This window comes from Achroia grisella, unplaced genomic scaffold (assembly GCF_030625045.1).
Source record: "Achroia grisella isolate CSIRO2021 unplaced genomic scaffold, CSIRO_AGI_Agris_v1 utg906, whole genome shotgun sequence".
NCBI lineage: Eukaryota > Metazoa > Arthropoda > Insecta > Lepidoptera > Pyralidae > Achroia > Achroia grisella.
Window position 1 is genome coordinate 673,150 of NW_026713064.1, and position 25,454 is coordinate 698,603.

The 25,454-nt window shown below is 31.3% G+C and overlaps 1 protein-coding gene across 2 annotated transcripts in view; it reads right to left on the bottom strand.

Annotated features, from left to right (window-relative positions):
* Positions 1-25,454, bottom strand: part of LOC131853880 (tyrosine-protein kinase Src42A) — a 62,926-nt gene that overhangs the window by 804 nt on the left and 36,668 nt on the right. For both annotated transcript variants that reach the window (XM_059204958.1, XM_059204957.1), the window contains exons 2-7: positions 23,812-23,933; positions 18,132-18,295; positions 5,215-5,542; positions 4,219-4,397; positions 1,117-1,273; positions 395-648 (exon numbers count right to left, since the gene is read on the bottom strand). In XM_059204958.1, coding sequence (XP_059060941.1) covers positions 440-648; positions 1,117-1,273; positions 4,219-4,397; positions 5,215-5,542; positions 18,132-18,295; positions 23,812-23,933 — 1,159 coding nt within the window. In that variant the 3' untranslated portion in view covers positions 395-439. The remainder of the gene's footprint in view (positions 1-394; positions 649-1,116; positions 1,274-4,218; positions 4,398-5,214; positions 5,543-18,131; positions 18,296-23,811; positions 23,934-25,454) is intronic.

Below are 25,454 nucleotides of genomic sequence, written 5' to 3' on the forward strand. Positions count from 1 at the left end.
ATTTTATACTATGTAATGATTATTACTATAAGTATAATAATATAGTTAAAGTATGTTTTATGACAGCATACGTGATGGCCGCGACTATATTAAACTATGTATAAGATTTATCATCTCTCACAAAATCCATTCTGTAATCATACTGTTTTTTTAATGGTCGTTTATGAAATAAAGCCTGCTCTAATGGTACTCACCAACCAGTGGAGGATGACATTAGTCAGATCAGCTAGCGCAACGTGGTGAATTTACCAGGATTGATGTTGGTTTTCATGGAGGACTTCATTGGATCTGACATGGCTAGCTATGCGATCACTAAACCCTATTACTAATAATTGTCTTTCTCCTAGGGTTACCGTCACGAAACGACTTATGTGTGAATGTGTGTGAGACTTACGTGATGTGAGTGTGCGTGTCGGTGGGGCGGCAGGGAAGGCCGGGCTCAGTAGGCGGATGCCTCCTTGTACTCAGAGTTGTCCATGGTGAAGAAGTCCTCGAGCTTCCACTGCAGGGTCTCGAACGTGGGCCGCTTCACCGGGTCCTTATGCCAACACTCCAACATGATCTCGTAGAGTGCCGCAGGACAGTTCTGCGGGCACGGCATGCGGTATCCGTGCTCCACTTGGTGAAGGACCTCTGCGTTTGTCATCCCTACAAGAAATTATTACACATTATAAAATCTCAGTCCTTCAAATCAAAATATCTTTCTTTATGTAGGTATAATGATATGTCAAATCTCGCTAGATTTACAGTTAGAAGTGTTTCCGAGCAGAGAACTGACAAGGAACTCAGTTCTTATTATTTTTAAATTCAATACTTCGGAATGGCAACGCATGAGTACCAAGCAACAACATGACGTGATGTCCATGGTGCTTTGTTTGTTTTTATAGAGCATAATGTGCAAAATATCTTTCCGCAAGGTAGGAAATTTTGTTTATATATGATTAAACATGTATGCGTATATTCCAAAAATATTTTCTAGTACACATACATTATTTAAGTTATATACCGTAGTCAATATGTTATTATAATATTTATATTCATTCGACTTGACTGAAGTTGGGGCGAGCGACTAGTCTTTATTTTAAGATTGAATTCTTTTTCAATCGAAGCACTTACCCGGATACGGTATACGGCCATATGTGACAAGCTCAGTGAGCAAAATACCAAATGACCAAACATCAGATTTAATTGAGAATTTGCTATAGTTAGCAGCTTCGGGCGCCGTCCATTTAATAGGGAAGCGTGCACCAACGCGTGCTTCATATTCATCCTCCTGAGGAAAAATAAGTTATTATATTATTATTAGTTATGATAGTATTAAAATCTATTTCTAAACAGCCGCCAGTTACATACCAGGTACGCTATATACTTGTATGTCGGCATAATCGGAATAGTATAAAATATACATAGAGTAATATATAATAGATCTTCTAGAAATGAAGACAATTATGGTACATTTTTGTATGATGAATCACTTCAGTAATATTGATGGAATTAAATTTAGAACATCTCACGTCTAAAATAAAACACATATTGCTAAAAACTTAACTAATAAAAGAAAACATTATTCAGAACAACTTTTAAGACAATTTGTGCGTCTTAAAAGCTGTTCTGAATAATATTTTTTTGAATTGAAAAAAGAAAATATTTTATGACGTGTGAAGTAAAGAAACCGTTTTATGTACCGTGGGGGGAGCTCCAAAGGCAAGAGCATATCTCTTAAATTATGAATGAATTAAGTTTTATGAATAAACAGAGACTCATACTCATAACTAAGTTATTTTTATAGAGTATATGAAATGTTGGCTTGAAAAAAAAACATGGAATGTTAGCTTCTGTATTATTAATTAGTCTGTGTAAAACACGGTATGTTCTGCAGCTCGTGCTTATGTAAGTAGTAGTGCATGACTACACATGACATGATTGTGTTTAATAGTTCATAACTGGAAATGTTCAGTTTAGTTCGCGGCTGCGTTGCTAACTATAATAGTTCTTTTAGTTCGCTCGTTCCCTACGAGGCATAATGTATATACTGCTTTCTGATTTGATATCAATTTGCGTTTGGAATGTGTTTTGTTTCAGGTAATGGCAAACTTGATTATCTTAACTACAATACTAACTAATTTATGCCTATTTTTCCATGACGGCGTTTTATCTAGGGAACGAAGAACCGGAAATTTTGCGAACTAGGACGCTCACAAAATATACAAAACTAGTAAGCAGTAAAATGTACTAGGCATCATAGATTATGGCAGCTTATGGAATTTTATAGCTTTTATATTGGAGCAATGAGGCAACTATCTAGTCATTAGGCCTACACTAACGACAGTCGTTAAACAATTACTAAGTAGGAAATGGTAACATAAAAATGTTTTGAAAATGTGTATAACGATTCGGTTTGTTTGTTGGATAAAAAGTACATACTGATTAAAAATTTTCTTCTAAATCTAGAACCCATATAAAAAAAGGACATTAATGACACATATCATACATAATTTCAATACATCAAACACGACATACAACATCAAAATTATTTTATTACTTTAACAATATGTGAAACAAAATATTTTACTCCGTTTTACGAAAATTACGAGGACAAAGGAGTGTAGAATTTGACAGTCTACGTTTATATGGAGGAGTGTAGAAATACAAGTTTTTTTAATGCTGTCTAAAAATATCTAAAATTTATTTGATTAAATACAAATACACTATCATGACTTTAATACACAACATCCGACCAAGTCAGAGTAGAGCGAAATAGAAAATTGTCAAAAAAAGATGGCGGTCGACTGTCTGTTCAGTACGTAAATGTTGCTTTTTGTATTTAACAACACAACTTTATTAGCGTTCAATTATTATTATTTAATGTCAATTATTATTATTATTTAATGAATTTTGGTTAAATTTTAAGAGGTGTCGGTATATTAATTAAAAAGTTACATACTTAAAAAGTACTATTGTTATTTTCATTCTCATTTCAAATCGACGGAATTCATGGAACAAATAGTAAATATCAAATGAGAAAACAATCAATAAGATGATTTAAAAAAATATCTATTAAAGTACTTTACTGAAAGTGACGTCACTACGAAAGCCCATTTACATTATTAAACTAGTGTTTGTATAACTGCACGAACCACAAATGCAAAACTGTCCATTATTCCATTGTTTTAGAATAAATCATTACTATAATTATAATAAAGTTGACTTATACAGCCGTGTTGTCACGGTCAGAATAAAGCGGGCCACAAATGCACAGGTTATTGGCAATTTGTGGCTCTATTTATTATTACCGTTGTGGTACAAATCACTTTCACATATGTATTCGTATGAATCTAATATATTATTATTCTTTTTCTCTTTACTTAGTCCCTGTGAAATAATATTTAAAGATATATTTATACCTACTAATTGTAGGTATTGTTGGGTACTGAGTATTCTACCAACCTTGTAGGTAGAATACTCAGAAACGTGGAAGTAACTTCACTACGTGATTTTGGCAGTTTGTATGAAAGTTAAAAATTAGTCTAATCAATGTTCGCAACCCAAACAGACCAGTCCCTACAAGCAGAATTCCAAAGTATGTCTGTCTTTCAGTTGTTACTTTATCACAGCTAAATAGAGGAATTGTTTTAATGAAATTTAAGTATATGTATATTATATCACAAGAATACATATGAAAATTGTATTAAGCTATGCATTACATATAAAAAATAGCACAAAATTAATCCACCAATTATCTAATCTAGTTTTAAGTGGACATGTAGATATGGGAGTAATTTTTGTAAAATTCACCAGACGGACGCCAGGGAACACACCTACCTACCTGTACATGAAACTAATTAATCAAATAATATGATAAATTATTATCATAAATATTATCTGGTCAGCGAGTAAAAAATTGGTAGGCGCCATTGCGAAATTTTAAGATACATTTACACCTAGTTTATTATTTAATCGAACAAACTTAATAAGTCAAAACCATTCACCCGCTTTTAGTTTTTTCTCCTACCGATTACAAAAAATGAGTAGGTTATTGATTTGACGTGATTATGAATGTTTTTGCAATGGTGTTTAATATAGTATTGGTAAACTACTAAATGAAATTGCTCTGATTGGTATCTAGTCTAATTCAAGTAACTATTAAGCAATTTGTGGAATCGTATCAAAATATAAGCACAAAAAAAAATTGTTAGAAATAGTATTGAATTTTTTTACCTTTATAAGTCTGGCGAGTCCGAAATCAGCAATCTTAACGATATTAGCATCGGCGACGAGCACGTTCCTAGCGGCTAAATCGCGATGGATGTAATTCTGCGACTCGAGATACGCCATACCAGAAGCGATCTGCGCCGCCATGTCGATCAACTGTTGCAGTTTCAAGCCACGGCCTTTGCCTGTGGAATAATAAAAAAGCTATTGTACATACCGAGTACTTACGATGTATATGACTAGTACAAAATTGCCTAACCTACTAGTGAAACATAACCTATGCTTATAAAAACTAGATGATAATATTATTAAAATGATATTTTTTTTATATTATTCCTTACTTTATTAACTTCCATGGGTGTCAAACATATTAGTCACAGGTATTAAGCAATTTTCAATCAAATAAATTGGGTATTATTGATGTTCACAAAATACAGGAAACTGTACATTACTTGAACCGTATGTACAGCCATTATTACCAACGACATACTCAAATTGTGTGCACAAAAAAAAGCACTGCTGTTATCGGATCCATTGGACAGATAGAAATCTTTATCCGAGAGCGAGTCCTGCTGGGACTGGTCTGAAGATTGATGCAACTGATTAATTTGTTTCGTTTGCTTTAGGTACTGCCCGGAGGATGTTGTGGACAAATTCGTAGAGAGTTCGATTTTCATAATTGACATAACATTGTATACTATAATATGGCAACTATACCTTCACTAACTAACTATATGTTCACAAGACTTATTTTTTATACTCTTCACAAAATAAATTTGATTGTATAATTAACTACATATGTTTTCATGACTAGAATATGAAGTAACTGTTGTCGATAGTCATTAACAAATACAGACTTGGTGGAAAGTTGTAAGAAAAGGAAAAAGAGGGTTTTGTAAGAGAAAGAAGCGGAAAAAAACAAAATAAGTGAGTAGTAAATGGAACAGCCGAATGTAGATAAATACAAAGAAAAATAATGCTATAGATATATCTAATATTTACCTTGCAAATAGTCAAGCAAGGATCCATTTTTCATCAGTTCTGTGATGATGTAAATAGGTTCTTCGAGCGTACAGACAGCATATAATTGGATTAACTTATTGTGTCGCAACTTTTTCATAATCTGGGCCTCGGCGAGGAAGTCCTTTGGATCCATGGTTCCAGATTTCAGGGTTTTAATGGCAACAGGAGTAGTATTGTTCCACTGGCCTTCCCATACCTCACCGAACTGTCCGTGTCCTAGTTTCTTTACAAACTTGAGCGAGGAACGGTCAATCTCCCATTGATCGCGTGTTCTATGGGAAAGGCCTTCTGTGACCGGCTTCTCGACCTGCAACAATAAAAATATTTCCAAAGTTTAGGACTGATATCTAAGATGAGATAGAGGCATTGTCAACTGTCTACGTTGTGACGAACGCGATCACTTGATTCTACATTTCGCTGGGTATGGGCTTGAATACAACGTGGCTAGGGTCAATTCTACCATGAATCCACCCTTGCTCTCATTCTTTTTTGATATCCATTTGTTATTCTAAATTATCAGTGCAATCCTTACTTTAATATTATAAACGCGTAAGTTTGTCTGTCGCGCTTTTACGCTAAAAGTACTGAACCGATTTAAATGAAATTTAGTACACAGGTGGTCTAGACCCTGAGAAAGGACATAGACTACTTTCTAATGCGAAAAAAGGGTTGTAAGCGGTTGAAAGCGGAATTGTGATCTATCTATCATCTATACTCTATACATATAAATAAAATTGGAGTGTCTGTTTGTAATATTCAAATAACCGTTTTTTACTACATGCATATGAATATAATTACTTTTTTTGGCAAGTGGCTGATGTAATAAGGAGTAATATTGGCTACTTTAATTTCAGTCTTTTATTTTAGAAAAATAAATTTAAATTCCACGCAGACGAAGTCACAGGAACAGCTAGTTTTTGAATATAAATAAATATGACTTTAAACGTTTGTAAAAATTTTATCCTAAAGGGGATAAAATACAACAGGAAAATATGTAAGGACATTCGTTGTTCGTAATCCATTCCACGCGAACGTAGTCGCGGGCACAGCTAGTAAGGAATATATATTGAATAATAATAGTATGTTATTGGTATTCCCAGTCGGAGTATCAGTGAAAAAGTCATATAAAGTTTCTTTATATGTTGACTATCCACAGTCTAACTCAAGACTTTGTGTTCATGCCGGGTAGCAAAACAGTAGATTATTAATAATTGAGGAAATGTATTTTTGACTACATCATGTACTTAGTTGCTAATCGGATTACATATTATCGCACCAATATGCACTAATCGTATGTTGTGAACTGATTGTTGGCTGCCCTCTTAGAGATTAGTTTTTAGAAATGCATGATGTTATTATAAAAGACAAATGATTTTATAATTAAAAGTCAATGAAAGATATTAAGGCTTAACGTATTATGTACCACATTTTTGATTTGATTTTTGATATCCCCTGAATGGTATATCTTAATAGAAAGTGTAATTTCAAAAATAATATTTATTATCAAAATAATGTTTGCAATGTCAATTAAATTATTATGACATTTTTACTATGCATATAAACAAACATTATGATTTACAAAGGTTATATAGAAACAAAAAAAAAGCCTCGTAATAAATTCAAACTAAAGGACAGAAAAGCAAAATTCATAAAAGGATTTGTAGTTTTCAATGGTATACGCCAAAACAAATAAATGAATTTTCCAAAGAAGTGAAGTAGAAAAAGGGAAATCATTTTCAAAACCTTTATACAAATTGCATCATAACGTGATGTCTTTTGAAACATTAGATATTTATTCTCATATTGCCACTTTGTTTTTTGGTGAAAGTTGTTCAGTTATATGAGTATGCATTTTGACTTTGATATACCTTTATAACTAACCAACCCTGCATAATCTGATACAAGTAGAATAAAGCTGAATTATATGCTAATTATTAATTATGTCATGATTTTAAGTAGTATATTTTTGTAGAAAAAAAAAACTTTATGTAACACATTATAAGTATGATTTCACATCATCAGTCACAAACGATGGATTTGTACATTGTATAACAATTCGCACCTTTAGCAATTGCATCAAATGATATTTACGATCACAGTTATCAGCTGTCTCAATATTGACGTACAATATATAATAATACTGTTGAATATTACCGAAACGGTATAAATACAATAACGCAATCAATTTCTATTTATTGCGTGAAATTTATTCTAGACGATCATCGAACAAGTTTTGTATTAGTTAATTCTTTATCCAATTTCGTCTTATTTTGACCGTTTATACACAATACATAAACGGTCTTTCTTTTAATTATACATAATCCTATTTATAACAATTACTCCATATGACTCGGACGAGTAAACAGAAATATAATCTTCGAGGTGAACCACTAACAATAAAGTAAAGTTGCCCTTCATTTTTCAGTATTTCTATATACTTCCTAGATGCAACATAATGTATATGTATTTTAATTAAACTTTTATTTATGAAACAATAACTGCATTTTGTACCTACAATTGTTCGTTTGATTTTCACATGGTAGTTGAATTCATTAATAATTACCACTGTCATTAACAAATACGGCTAGGTTATATTGTTTTAACAGGTTTCGGTGCCAAGCTTCCTATTTAAAAAAAAAAGAAGAAAACTCCAAGAGCACCAAAGAAACACTTTTCTATTTATTATGATTTAAATACCAAACTAATTTTGATGAGATTTTTATGAGACCAATCATAAAATAACATTCTATTTCAAATAAAAAATAATAATTCTCGAATGCATACTAATATTATATTTACTTAGCAGCTATTTGGTTTACCTTTAGCTACCAAACGAGGCAGTTCTGAGTAAACACACATAAAAATATCCGAATTAACAACCTTCATTTTTTTTCAGGTCTATTAAAAGTACAATGTAATTTCCACGCTCGGGTGTAATAACTAGGGTCGCCAATTGTTTGTACCAGTAATTAAGTGCAACAATGAAATCAAAACGATGCGTTGATAAGGCGTACCATTGAACGTTTGTGTGGGGGTAACCAGCGTGACAAGTTGCCAGACAGACGGTCGCGGCCGCTGCCCACCACAGGTTTCATATTACACGTGTCGTGAATATAAAAATACACTACTCATATTCCCGACACATGTATAATATGCCGCCCGACCGTCTGCTTAAGGCCATTACATGTCACATGTGAAATGACAAGCCTACTCGTACATGGTACCTGCCATTCTTGTAAAAATATATATATTTATATTTCGACAATATACGTAGTAATTTCACAAATCAAGTTTTATTATAATTTAATTACTTAATTTATATTAACTTAAAAAAGTTTGAACTAATAGTTGTCTGTACATGAAAGATATATTACAAAAAATATTCAGAATTTTATCTGAACAATTGTTATTACAAATTTGTCTGTGCGTTTGTGCGCACTAATAATATAAACAGTTTGACCCATTTTGGTTTGCACGCAAATCGGTCAAAGCAGACAAAAAACAGCAATTTTATAGTTTTATGTTTTTTCTATAACTTGTTTTATATGTATAATTGAAACCTTTTACGAAAGGAAATTATACATATGTACTAGCTTGTACAGAAAATCACTAGGAGCGATAGCATAAATAACTAATTAAAGTTAGTTATGTGATTAATCAGCAACAACTGGCGAATGACAGCAGAATAATAAACTATTTTTGGCACCGTAACAGAACTGTATATTTATTCGCAAGGTTATTATTATTGTGTTTTTATATAACATTTTCTGTTATCGTTTTTCTTCTGTACTGTACTGTACAATGGTTTTTAATAAAGTACAAGATACAATCACAGACTAATGCTTACCGAGTTCATATAACGACAACGTCAACAGGTAAAGAATAGAGTTTACTAGAATTATCTATACATATAAATTAAATTGGAGTGTCTGTTTGTAATATTCAAATAACCGTGTTTTTACTACTTACTACATGAATATAAATACGGCACATACACCAAAATAACATTTTTGTCAATTTTTGTGTGTCTGTCTATTTGTTCCGGCTAATCTCTGAAATCGCTGGAGTTTTATTAGCAGGTAGCTGATGTAATAACGAGTAACCTAGGCTACTATTATTTTAGAAAAATAAAGTTAATTTCCACGCGGACGAAGACGCGGGTACAGCTAGTAATATATAAATACGACAGTGGAATCAAGTATGTAAGTTGTGCAATTGATCCTCTAAGTCTAGTATAATCTCCTCTACGACAGAAGTAAATGTTTAGTAAGTATGTAAAGTCTTTCCGTATGTAATTTTGTTCCCATGAAATATTATGCCAAACCTTGATCGAAAACGATAATGCCATTCTAAACAGTATCCATTGATTTTTCTCGAATGTTCCATGACATAGGGAAGTCGTGTAATTATTAGTACACAGCCAAACATCATTAAGGAATAAAGCAAATCCTACATTAGGCTGGTTTATAATAAAGACGGTTTGTAGTACAGCAAAACAATAGCTTTATTAATTACAAATTGACGTCATGTCTTTATAAAATTTTTATAAAATTCCACAGTAAATGAGTTTATTCAAAAGTTTTGTAGTGTAATAAACGTTTATTTATATTAAATCAGTTATATGAGTGCGTAAGGTTCATAAATAATTTTAAACTTAATCAACACAAGAACCATCTAAACTTAATTGCATTTTTGTGCATATCGTAAGCACTCGTTAGGGTTTATTTAAATTTGGTTTAATTTTTTCCTTAATGAAAATTTGATCTACATCTAGAGATTGTTTTACCTTTACGTAGTTGAGTGCGCAATCATAGAATTAATACGAGTAGTATTATTTAATTGAACAGACTATTTTTGAACCGAAATTAATAGTTGTAAATGTATTGTAGGTGGAAAATTTCGAATAGGTGGGTTTTTAATTCACGTAACCTTCGCTTATCATGGCATAGTTACGTACCAGGGGTTATGAAGAATTCTCAGTATAATTCCATTTTGTAAAAGCTTGTCGATCGACTGGTCAATAGACGAATTGTACACTCACGTATGATTTACGCTGACCAATAATAAAATGTTGGGTAAAAGAGAAATTGTTATCTGCAAATTCACAAAAAGTGCGGTGGTTACAGCACAATATGCACTTTCCTTTGCCTCTAAGGATACAGATTTAAAAAACATAAGTATTCAATGTTAATTTTTACCGGTATAAAACTGGGTTGTGCAAAAAACAAGAAATAGTTTTTAGAAAACAAAAGATTTCTATCATGTTTGTGTTAGGATTGAGAAAGTTATATATGAATATATACACTGATACTATATACAAAGTGCCGAACTTAGAACATATTCTAATGATTAAGAATTCATTTCAAATACACTACTATAAACAATGAAAAGATGAATCATTAACAAGATAGCATTAAAACTAAATGCAATCCATTCAGTTTTTATTGCTAACTTGCTGATGCTTTTAATTATATTAAAATTTATGGTAAGTATATGTGGAACAACAATTGTTCATAGTTCAAAATGTTTGATGTATATAAAAATTGTAACATACACCCATATACTTAAATTAAAATCAATGTACTCGGATGATGAATTTTGCTATTGACAGAATTTACTACCACATTGGTAGCACACAGATTACGTTAAGACTGGCAGTCAGTCGCCTTTTTGGGGTAATAAAAAATATATTCTAATTGTTCAATATTGCTGCTTCATATTAACACATGTTCAGACGAGTAAGTGTTGATGAATAATGATTAATTATATATTAATTATATAGATAAAAGAAATTTGTTTACTCTAACAAATTTTGCATTCCCAGAAAAGTGTATACCTGTAGATTGACATCGCAATATATTTATGAAACTTTCTTTATTGTTTAATAAAGGGGACAAAGCTATGAAATTTTGAACGGATGTACATTCATGGAGGATAATGAACTCACTTGTATGAGACAAACTTGTTGAAAATTCAAATAACGAGTTGTAACTAACGGGAAAATAGACAACATTTCTCGACTCCATAGATTAGGTATCAAACATGGAAGGATGCTGTAATAATATGTATTCCTATTTGATATTTAATTAAAAAATATAAAAAGCCTCCTACTGGATCGTATCTTATAGAACTACAAATAAAACTGGCATAAATAGGTATAGATCTTTCCTTAAAGCTACTCGTACAAGCAGTTAGTCCTGTATATACAAATACAAAACAATACACTGTTTTATAAAGAGAATCAACTTTAAATTTTAGCTTTGGCATAAGGGGCGGAGTATATGAATGAAGTTTGCTTGGAATCTCGCATACAATTCTAATGCAGAACCGGTTCTATATTTAAATCTTTCATGTAACGCCTTACCTTTTATACGATCACTGTTGATGTTCAAAATTAATATCTCTCTAGCGCCCAACTTGGGTTTGCTCGGGTTAAAAAATATACATAGTATAGTATGTAAGTTAGAAGGTATGTATTTTTCGAATTAAACATTGCTTCTGTAGATTACAGTGTGTATATGGATTATAATCTGCGGAAGCAGTTCATAAACACACAAACTCACAAAATGTATACACTTTAATAGATATTTACGACTGCAATACAATTATTCCAAATTTATTAAGTTATATTATGACACATGAGGATGTGCCTTTTTCCTAGAAAAACGTCGGCACTTGTCTGCAAATTAGTTCATTTACGTAAATAATTTTAGTGAATCATATTTAAAACTATATTAAATTATACAACATATATTTTTTATTAATACATAATTATAAATTTGCTATTGAACTGACTTTGACTCTTTTGTAAAAGTTCTAACATTGTTTGTATTTAAAATTGTGAAAATTTGAGCACTATTGGTTCAGCCGTTCGAGCAGTTTCTTTAAAAAATCTGTCTCAATAGGCATATATATATTGCTGTTAACATGGATTGTTAATACACTATCAAATCTTATGAATGTAAATATACATTTTGATAGAGAATAAACAAAAAAATTAATCGCTCACAAAAGACTAACTTTTATGAATGGGAATACACGATAAACTAATAATATAATAATAATAATAATCTCAGGACAATTCACACAGAGCCATCTAGGCCCAAGTTAAGCTAGCTAGAGTTTGTGTTATGGGTACTAGATAACTGATACATACATAGATTTTTTTTATTTTTTGTAAATACATACATATTATACATAGAAAACACCCAGACCGATACAGACAATCATACTCATAAATACAAATGTTTGTGCCGTGCGAGGAATCAAACCCGCGACCATCGGTCGTAAAGCGGCGTGCCTGACCGCTAGACCACCGAGGTCGTCATAATCTTATCAGATTGCTATAAAATAAGATTTTACGCGTCTCAGTTACATGACAACAGGCAATTTAACATCAATAATCGGTATAGTTTGTTGGGAAGATTAAAATTGCAACAAATTAACGAGCTCCATGATTATTGGTATTAAAGGATAAAATAATTAAATTGACAACAAGCTGACAGTTGTTTTGTACTCATGGATTACCTATGATGTAATAGCATTGAGAAAAAGCAGTAATAATATCCACTATGTCATATAATTAACATTACTTAAAAACTAGTTTAAAAAATATTGAATGGGTGGGATGGGACAGTCGAAGAAACTATGGGTCAACAGTGAGAATAATGGTATACGCAAAATAAATGAGCACAAAAATGTAGCTCATAGGGATCAACCAAATGAATCCATTTTGTTACATGCTTACAAATTTAAACATTTCGCTGAATTTTTTGTACATATATCAGTTGAAATAATTTACTTATTTCCTACATTCCCCTGAAAATGTTTGTTTTTGGGAAATTATTTTAGGAAAATGGGATTTTGATTTGTTATTAAATAAATCATAAAAAAATTTCAATTGTATATCATTTCACAGGTTTCTTAACGCAGATTTTTAGTTAAGTAAACAAAGTATTGTGCTATCTTGACAAAGTTTTATCTCAGGTGTTGTCGAATATTCGTGATTGACGCACAGTGTGTTTAAAATCTGAATAAAACAAAAGCGTAGCTACCGGCGACTTTGGCATCGAATGAATGTTGCGTTTTGTGCGCAAAATCCGTAACGAAAGGGGGGCCTTCTCGGCCTTGGCTCGACTAAAACTGGAACGGCCTTTTTTACTTGGCGCCTTTTTAATTACATAATACATTGCACATTATGCTACATTGGTGAGGAAAACTATTTTAAAATAACAGAAAATGCAAAAATGTATAACTTATAGAACAAATCATTCAATAAGAATTCATAAAGATTAATTTCAAATAATTGCTACGTGTCGAAGTGATAATACTTATGCATTTATGTGGTATTTCCACGTGTTATATATTGTATAAATCATTAAAAAGTATGCAAGTGACGCAAAACAAATTAATCTTCGTACAGGTGTGTTATAGTCATATGGCAATATTGTCATTGTCATAAAAATGATAATTTATTTTAATTTTGCACGATGTTTATATTTAATCACATAATGAGATGTTCCAAAATGTACATTTGCAAAAAAGAGAACACTGATATTAAAGTAATTATATTTCATTTTTATACGGTTCTTTATTTTGGATAGCTAATGAAACTATGAGTATACTGTATGTATTGTGTCTTGTATCTGTATGCTTTCATGTAAAGGCATTAGACGTAACAATAAAGTAGACGAAACAAGAAATATTTCGATAGAGGTCGTTGGCACTCATACATATATCGAAAGGATCTGACATGAAGATATAGAGATAGCTTGATAATAAAGTAAAAGAGTATTTTACATAAAATAATCAACAAAGAAATGTCATAAAATATGTATAGCTACATAATCTAATCTATTGTATCGAACTAGAAATTTATACCAATTATGAAAATATTTGGAATAAACCATGGCAAACATAGACTTAAAGGTAGACATTTGAGCAGTTGGCGCAAACGTATCTACTAGACTTGCTTTGAACGAAACATGTGTGATGAATGTATAATAATATCTTAATACAGTATATTTGGATCACACTACACACGTTCTAAAATCCTTCAAACGGGACGGAAAAGTGCAAATGTTTGATCAAAGTACGCTTAAAGTTCAAACACACCAGTCAGAAGTCGTGATTTTGTAGATATTAGCGTAACTATATAAAGTTATGTCTGGTACGGACTTTAATTATTCAAATACAAATAACAGAAGAACTGTGTACCAAGAAATGTAGAATGCTTCAGTAAATTTAAAGTATCCTTCGGGCATGTTCAATGCCTTATAATATTTATCACACGGCGCAGAAAGGTTTTCTCCGTCTAAAATCATAAATTTTATAGTCGTCCTGATATTGAGTTTTGCAATTTATGCGTACGTATAAGATTATACAGAGAATTGTTTATTTTGATCACGTGACCTTGATAAGACAACACACACGTAAATTCCACGGATTGACGAACTTGAAACGTTAAGTAAGTAAATTTTTAAATTAACGTTAATTCACCAGCGGATAGGGTCAAGATCATGATGGTGCGTCGTGTTGACGACCCACGACATTTATATACATATTGTATAATACGTCTGCCACGATCATAATCTGCCGTTAACTTTTCTATATGTCATTAATAATCACAATCGTATTCTTTAAATATTTATACACCTATTTATTGTTCGTTTATGTCGAATTTTACGTGGGAATGTGATCAATCTTAAAATATATTGGTTAGGTATTTTGTGCTGTTACATGTAAATTTGTTGTCTTAATATATGACATAACCTTTAACGATTACGACTGACCCTTATACGTGTATTTCTTCAATCGTAATTTGCATTGTTCGTTAGTATTATTTTTGTTATTAGTTAATTATTTAAATTACCTATAATTATTATTAATTACATAGCATAAATTTGAGTGACGTTACCAAAAACTGTAATTTGGTTTGCCGCTAATTCATAATCAGTTATGATATAGATCTAAAAAAAATATTACGTGTATTTGTCTTATTGAATATTTAAATCTATATAATAACCATCTTACTGTTAACATGTTGATGCTATTATAATTTGTCACTATTTACGATGTTCAAATTCAGTGGAAAAAATGGGTTTTTATTTGATCCTATCATCTTCTAAAGGTATTTATCGATTTCGTAACTCTAATGTGTGGTTACAATAATGACGTGGTTATAGCATTATATGTAGTCTAGTTCCGATGAATTATGATTACGAAATTTGATATTTATTTTTATGTTCAATGATATTTATTGCGTATATATACGCGACATGTAGAATACATATTTTTTTCCTTAAAATATTTATTGACCTTATGTATAAAAAAAATATTTTAAATTTGTGTAAATACATCTGTAATATATGGCTTCCCTAATGCGATTACAGGGCTGTACCCTGTAACCGTATTAGAGGTCATATTAGGACATCTTAGCTCTCAAGAATGGCACAGCATAAAGTGTTCACAATGTATTTCGTGACGACCGTGATAATGTCTACAGACATAGGATACGTAGACGATCAGTTCTTTTGGCATTAAAGTTACATAAAAATATTTCTTACATAGTTTGAACGTATATAGAAATGTCAGATAAATAAACGTTTGTCTTCACCGAGCGTCGCCTACCATTGCCTTATAACAAATACGTTGTTATAAACATTAGTAACGGTTGTCTGAACAATTTGCAACAGGTCTACAAATTTACTTGCAGCAAATTGTCTGTTTCAGGAGTTTTAAACCAATTTGAATGTTCAGACCATAATTTATGAAACACTGACACTGTTTAAATTATTACAATAGAATGCTAATTATAATGTTGTTATGATGTCGCTAATTGTGTTTTTCAAGCAATGTCATTGTATAGATATTCTGATTGACAGCTGACAGGAGATCGTGATAGTCGTGATGGTGGATATGATTTGTTAACAACAGAAGCTACTAATTGAAGTATAACTTAATTATTTGTTTTGAACAGACATTAGAAACAAATGATATTATAGCTTTCTTTATAACGAGCCGACCGTTTTGTCTTTATAATAGGTCTCTTAAAAGTATTATTAAAAAATAAACAACTTACGATTATTAAAAATTAATACAATTGATAAAGGTCGTAGTTTCACTCCATTGACTATTGATTTATTATTTTGAACACAAAGCTGTTTTTTTAAAATAAATTTCAGGTATGAAAGCAGCATCATGCACAAGTCTAATTTAAGAACAGACTACAGTATACCATAAAATTGGTCACTAGCTCACCAGGCTACTTATTTTCGGATAAATAAATATTGAATTGCTTTATTAGCATTTCATTTCGTAACATGTATTTTCTCCAGTCGGTAATATATTTAGGCATTACTCAACGACAGATATTCGTATGGTGGACGCCTCGTATTAACTTATAATTCGTTACGAAGTCAGCCGTGGTAGCCGTAACTTGTCTGACCAGGATATTAATACTTAACGCCGTTTAAACAAGGAGTAGCGATCTATTTTTAAGCAAGCACTTGTAATCATCAATGGTTTATGGAAAAACTTTATTAAGTAACTAGTCTTTACCCACAGTTTCATTTATACAGGATTAATCCTCCGAGTGTAAACGGAATGTATGTATATTTCGAAATACAACCCATGCCTAAACTACATTTTTAAAGATAGATTTAACTCCGGAAACAAAGGAATATTATTTATATGGAATATTGCTTATATGGCTTATATGGATCTTTCAGCGAAAAGTTGTTGCAAAGTCTTAGCCTGTTAAAACGAATATATAGTATATACCAACTTATATTTATGAAAAATTAATTTTTGTTTAACTTTTATCATACTGAATAATACAATTCTGAGTTGTATGAAAATTATCAGTATAACTCATCAAAACAATATATTATCGGAATTCACGTAAATATGTGACTTCAGAAGATTGGCAAATCACAATTTCCTTCTACGTATTTTCTGCTTTAGAATAAACGCTAGTCAAATATCATCAATTTGAGACCAATAACAATCATTCATTTCTACATATACTTTTTTTCTTTAGTATTAATTAGATGAGAAAGGACTTATAAAACACTTTCCTTACAAAGGACTTATAAAAACCTTTATATTTTAAAACAAAAGAATTGTAAAATAAAACACCTGGTACCCAAATCTAACACCAATAGTCTGAATATCCGGAAACTATTTATTATCAGCAATAGCCTATGACACTGTCTAAATATTTCGGATTAACCTTTAAATTTAATAAACGAAATTCTCAAGTTTGTCTCAATTTTTTTAATTAACGGAAGAGACCAGAAGTGACGGGAGATGGTGGCCTTTCAATCTCCCGCTCACTCACTCAAACAGCTGTCCAAATACTCGGATATTAAATCTAATATCTATCACAATGCGACCATGGAAAACCTAATTAATGTTTGTGAGTCAAGAGGATGAATAATAAGATTCGATTGAGTAAAAATATGTATAGGATTTGTAAGAAATCGGTCAAGGGTGTCATTTACGTGTGTCTAAATCCATATATTGTTGCCAAATTGAGTATCGTAAACAAATCAACGTACATATACCTATGTTTCATGTATTCAGAACAAACTTTATAAACGAATACCGAGGCTAGTAAATTCTTTAAAAAAAAACACCTAGAATAATTTCACATTTGTGAAGTCAAAGAGGGACGAGTCGCTAGTCTGTACTAATATCATGAATAGTAAATATCTGACTGTGATTATTTATAACGATTTTAAAAATTCTTTCAATGTTTTACATTATTTCTGAGTGACATAGGAGACATGTACGAATAAAACTAGCAGTCATCTGCACCCAGACGAAACCGGGGTTACTAGTAACATTATAGATTTGCTAAAGTTTACTACTAAAGAATAGAAAATATAACTAACCTGTACACAAGGTTTGCTGAGTGAAACGCATAATCCATCAGCATCCTTGCTGTAGTGTTCTACGAGCTCTTGGAGTGTACGGAAGGTAGTGCGTCTGGCGATGAAGAACCCACCCTCATCCAGTTGCCTTATTCGGTAGTGTTTTACGGTGTCACCATCTCGCACTATAAAAATAATACAATTAATTAAAACTTGGAATTGTGTCCTTGGTGATAGATAGTAATTATATCTTTCTATATACTATATTTAATAGCGACTATATATGCTTTTTTAAAAAAAAATAATGTAACGGTCCGCTTCATACAACCTATCTTCACGTTAAATATTATTAAGATTCAGTAGTGAAAAAGTAACAGACAGTAGGTATACATACATTTACTATATATAGTATAATAAGATTAATTAAAGTAAGTTTTATTTGGAAATAAATTTATAATCGTTGTATTCAGCATTACATTATTGAAATATTATAACATATCAATTGTACCAATTATAACATACTTACTTTTATCAATTAATATTTTAATAAAAAAATAGAATATAACCTAAGTCAACCTCTATTTTTAAAGGCTAACTTGCCGTACATTTTATCAGTTATTTATGTAGAATAAATAAATGTGTACTAATTACATAATCAAGTAGCCGGTGCAATACGAGGTACATTACAAAATTTAATATTTTAGCGACATTGAAATTTATTTTGACGATGCGCGATATCTTTACATATTAATATTTCATAGGAGAATGACCTTTAAGATTCGTGTGATGATACTCAATAATACATACATACAGTTATATAACTATCCTTGCGTATGATACAGACCGAATAATATGAACCTTGTATAATGTAGAAATAAAATACATACTAAGTAACTATGTGTAACAAGTAGTTACAATTACATGATTAACCATCATGCAATTGTAACAACTTGTTTAGTTAAGTTTTATTTAAAATATTCTTATATAAATATATATATATATATATAAAGACTCTGAGATTCAATAACTCAAACTTATTTCAGAGTATATAAAAAATATCTATATCTTGTTTTAGATTTATATATAGATATACAAATATCAACAAAGGAAAGTGTTTAATGATGATGACTCAAGTTAATAAGGAAAAGGAAACCTATATTGATGTCCAAACTACATGTTAGGATATATTGTTATAATCGTTTTTTATTTGATTTGACTTGATAAATTATTATACGATTCATAGAATTAAAACCTTACGCATTAGTAATTGTATGTATATATATATATATATATATATATACATAATTTGTATAGAAAACATCCAGACCAAAACAATCGTACTCATGAATATAAATGTTCTATCGTGCGAGGAATTGAACCCGCGACCATCGGAAGAAAGGAGTGTGCTAAACCGCTAGACTACCGAGGCTGTCAAATATGAAATACGAAGCAAATTACAAACACTTTCAAAAGGAAATTGTGATCAACTGATCTCTTAATGGCAAACTTATATTTTCCTTAATCGCGTGCTTCAAGGGAATGTATGGTATGATAATATCATAACCTATCATATAACGAAATGCGTAAAATGCACATAAAATATTCAATTACAAGATTATACGTGCAATAATATTCATATACGTTTCCTGTATTCTGGAAAATAAATTATAATTACCTATAAACGGTTAATGATCTATTAAAATAAGTATTTTTATGTAGTATAAGACTATTTTCATAGGCTGTATTGCTTAGGTATATGATAAACTAGTAGTGTCCGTAGCATCCTATGCATGTACATTAGACATACACAAGAATTGTTTTAAGGTTGTGGAAATCATATAGCACGGCAAAAAAGTGCGAGATTAAGAACTTGGTAATCAAACGACAACAATGAATAATGCATCTATATGACTCCATCTATTATTGCCTCCAATTTAGGGTATTTTTCCTGACTTTCGTTTACTTTTTGCCCGCCTTCACATGTTGGTCTCATCACTTAGTCTTCTATTATTTTAGCACACCGCTTTATTTCCGATAGTCGCGGGTTCGATTCCTCGCACGGAGCAAACATTTGTATTCGTATGGTTGAAAGATCGGTCTGTGTGTGTTCTTTGTATATTTATAAAAAAATATATCTAAGTACATTTATATCAGTAGTCTCGTACACAACTTCTGCTACCGTGGGGCTTGATGAAGCTGTATTAATTGGTCAGGGTTATTTATTTATTAAAATATAAAAGTTACAAATTATTGGATTGAATAATAAATTAAATTTTACCTAATTAATAAGAAAACAGCGTCGCCTGTTTTCTTATTAATTACAGGTACATAGTTTTGGAAGGTCTCAATATTTTCTAATTTTATACTTGATCACATACAATACTCTAATTTTCTACAATAAATGTAAATAGTATTGCTTGTTTCTGAATAATATTATCATTAACGTAACGTTCGGATAAAAAAACATCGTTAAAACATTCAGAGGATTTTCCGCAGAAATGCGTTATGTATCTAAATATAGGTAGAACAACTTCAAGTAGACTTCCTCGTTGCTTTTATGTTTAGTCAAATAATAATTTTAAATCTGCATAGTTACGTGATTTGCATTCTAGTCTAGAATGTATAGCAAAGAACCTTCAAAGATATATGCAGGATAAATATGGTAGCATTTAAAGTATGAATGGATTACCCCAGTTATGTCAATATGTGTGATATGATGTAATAGAACACCGGTATGCAATTCAAGTGCAATCTTGAATGTGTGCAATACTGGCTACGTTGTAGGAATTCCGCGTCTTCTAAGACTTATTACGCACTCGTGAGTCTGTACCCAGAAGTGAACTGAAACTTTAAATTTGTGCATTATGTGTATTGTGTGGTATTTATTCAACAAGTGGACGTAATGCTATGCGCGACCTTGCGTAATTTATGTAATACTTAAATTCGAGGTTTTGCCGAAATAGTAACACATTATTAGACAATTATGTTACCATTGAAATGGCAAGAAAGTAAATTCAAATTTATAAACGTCGACATAAAAAAAATATAATAATAAAAATTACGATGGGCGTGACAAAATATATTTTCATTAATGGATGCCATTGTGAACGTTAGGGTGAGAGGAAATTATTAGAAGTTAGTAATTTTACTAAAACGAATATAAATTAATAAAAATTTCATAGTTGTATTCCATTGGTACTTATTAATTAATAATAAAACCGATATAAGGAACAGATTTTCATAACTTCGTTAACAAGATTTTGTATTTGGCGTATCATGTAATCTGTGACATAGTTAAGAGTCATCCATGTTGAACCAAGTTAAAAATAAATTAGAAGAAACTGGTAAAGTACGAGTCGGGCTTGCACACCGAGAGTTCCGAACAAACATTGTAAACAGGTTTTTACTTTCCTCGTATGATAATTCATTATAGTACGTATGAGGAAGTAGGTATATTTAGATATAAAAATGTGTTATACCTATAAGAAATAAATGTTAGAAATTCTTATCATTAGACGTTTGCTCATACCATATATATTTTTTTAAACAAAATGTGTTCTAGTTCAATTAGTTAATAAAACAGGTTATTTTATATTTGAGTTTACATTTCAGATTAAAACGAACCACTCGCCCAGTGTCAAGGAATTTAGCCAAACAGCCTGGAACCCAAGTAATCTGGGACAGTGCGTTTTCTCTCACATACTTAGATTGTGGAATGAAATGTCTGCTTAGGTTTTCTCTAAAGACTACAGTATGAGTTTCAAAAACACTACAGACACTACAGTACAAAAAGAACACTTCGGGCACTATTGGGCTAGGGTAACCGTTTACCATCAGATGTGCTATGCGCTTATTTGCTACCAGTGTGGTATAATAAAAATATACAAGACGGCAAACGTTTAGGCCAAAAATATAAATAACTGAAATATGGAGTTGGGACATACATGAAGAATGGATTGGAAGAAATCACACAGCACGACAAAAACGTGCAAGATTAAGTACGTGGATTATAAACAATATAGTCATCATAGATAATTTAATATCATAGATTGGCGTATTAGCGATAAATATAAATAACTATAATAATAATTAAGATTTACTATAGTATAATTTTGGTGGAAAATGACGACAAATGAGGAAAACATGAATTGTTAAGTCATATTCCATTTTCTGCTGCTGCTGCTGAATGCTGTGTTATTTTAAGGTGATCCATACTATTGTAATCAAACGTAACATTGGTGAAAGTATAGACAAAAATATAAAACATTTATTATTCCTCTATACCAATATTAGAAAATATTTGATTGTTGCAAACTTTAATCTACTTGACCGATTAAATCGAAATGTTTCACTACTTGTAAGATATATTATTCCAATTAATATATCATACATATATGATGTCAAAATTTCAAAAACTCACAATTAGAGTTGGTTCTTTGTAAACTGTATTTCGGTTGGAGGGTGACAGTGAAATTACAGGGTACGAAGGCATAATATCTTAGTCCTCCATACTGTCGTCTACAGATTATCACCTGATAAGTATGGCGCTCCTCATATGTATATGCGACGGTTGCCACTTGCTATTTGTTGCATAATATTAAAAAATATACAAAAATGTCATCCGGGCGAAACCACTAGTTGCAACTATAATGCGAGCACGACAATGAACTGCGTACATATTTATTAAATTAGCAGTAACCTGTCCAATTTGTATTTAAAGCGATACCATCGAACGGCTCACAGGTGAATGAAGAATAGTAATTAGTATGAGAAATAGAACTAGCCTTCTGTGGGCAAGGCTTTGTTCCCACGGCGCCTATTCTAGGTCCTTAGAAAAACTACAACCGGTTTATCATCTCGATCGAATATTCTAGACTGTTGTTTCTAATAACACTCTTAACAGTATTATGATAAATGGTACGAGTTTCGAGTACATATAAATGATAAATTAATTGTACTTATTCAACATTGGGCACGAATAATTATTTCATTATATAAGTATTATGTTCATTTCGATTATAATTTTCAGACTCATAAAATTATCAATTTACGCTGTACCATTTATTAGGAATAAGTAATTTTTAATTAACTTATCTATTCGGAAAATTAAATGTATTGAGTATGAGTATAACCAGCAGAAATGTAATAACACTCACCCAAAATACTGGAAAAAGGGTTAAGATGGGTACAACACGCGTTACGCATTATTCATATCCATCGTAATACAAATAACAAATGCCGTTCTCTATTCTAGACGTATATATGATATGATACATACGTTTTCAATATAACTTTATCAGTATACGGATATTACATATTTACCTCTATTTTCCATTTTATACTTTTCCTACTTTCTTTAATATCTACCTAAAAAAATTGTTCGTTACACTATTTTTTTTTAAATATATATTTTAACAACTGTTATTATAGGCTTCGTCAGCTGTCGACGTTGTGATGAACTCGTCATTTAATATGCTCACGTCTCGCACGGTATATTTGAATAGAATCTCTAATTAATTTGGTTTTTGTCCGGTGTTACCGTCACCGGAGAGTTAGTCCCAACTAATTAACACAAAGTTATTTGTGTCAGCGAGATTAGAATTCACGTGTTTGGAGTACCTGGGTCGCTTAATTATTATACTATCCCGACTTTAAGGCGTTAATATTATTCTAAATAAATACTTCATTAAACAAAGCAAACCTGATAGTGAGAAGTCGTTGTGGCGGCTCTCCGAGTCGCGGATAAGGAAAGCGCCGTGCTCGTTCTCCGGTAGGAGCAACTTTTTCTCCGCCTCAATTCGTTTTATTTTGCGGAAGTACCATCTGAAACAAACCAAATTGAACAATTAAATCAATGTAGTCAATAATGCCACATATCAATATCTCTGTTCTGACTTACTAACTTTACTTATAACTCACAGCTTAAAAATAACAAAAGAAGATTTGAATAAAATAGTTTGCAAAGGCGATTTTTAAATAATGGACAATTTATTTAGTTTATCTCATATTTGATACTTTGAAGCTAAGAGGTATTAAATAATGACTTCTTGTGAACGTAATGTAATTACAAGTCCTATACTATGACATCGGAGGCAAATCAATCATGATTTAATTTACATGAAATAACGCTGTAATAATAATTAGCATTTATTATCCAGCAAACTAAGATGCTGAAATAAACCTACTTCCACACTGTATCCGTAGTTTGTAGAAGAAAATACATAAGTGGTAATTTTTTTATGTTTGGTAAAATTTAGGGACTTTTGTACAATATAAAAGTACATGCCAGTCCCATTGTACCCTAAAATTAATTGTTCCATTACCAGTAACAGAATAAATAAATGAACAAATAAAAATATCTTCTTGTTTTCCCTCAAGAGAAGCTAATGAAATATCAACACATGGATCATAATTCGTAGCAGACTTTGAGAGTGGCAATAATGTGACCTATGTAAGCAGGTATATTGAGTAAAATTCTATTCTTGTCTATTAACAACGGTTATCACTATCCATCGGTTTCGATTTCAACAGTAAATAGGCCGGAACTATGACCGATACCGAAACTACGTCCTTGTTTAGTAATTACTTAAAATCAGTGATTTGTTATCAATCAATAATCAGTACTGATTATCAGATTGATTCTATTAATAATATAAAATAATTGTATTGATCAACAAAGCTATTAATTTATTAAATAACTGTTGATAATAATCTGACTATACATTTAGAACTACTTATGTTACGTTTAAAGAAGTTTATAAACAATACGTGAAAACTACGCAAAAAAGTTCCTTATCGGTTTTTGACGAAAACTGTACACAAAAGGAAATACAAAAGAGATTTGTAATTATAAAATTGTGTTTCCGTTGTACATTATATAAAAACGTTTACACATGTGTACTTGTAGCAATAATAATTGTATATTTTTATTGTATGTGACTACTGTAGAGCCAACTGCATGAAGGGTCGATAACTCTCATTGAGAGGCAGAAAGCGGGTTGTTGATGACTCAACGGCCACGAATGAATAGCATTCAGCATTCAATCGACGTGCGCCCGTTGCGCTACGCCACTGTGCTCGAGACAGGAGACCAACATTGCACTACCACCGAGTATACATGAGAGGCGACACGAACAATGAATCATAATTTGTCATCCACTAGAACAACACGTATTTACTATTCCACACTTTACTTTCAAATACAGTTTTGGTAATCGCTAAATGGGGTTTTGAACAGTCCGTGGATGGAAGCAGTTATTCTATTACAATCAATTTGTTCGGTAACGTTATAAAACGGTTTCGAAGGCGACTAATTGGGTTTACGGTCGAATTGATCGAGGTAAC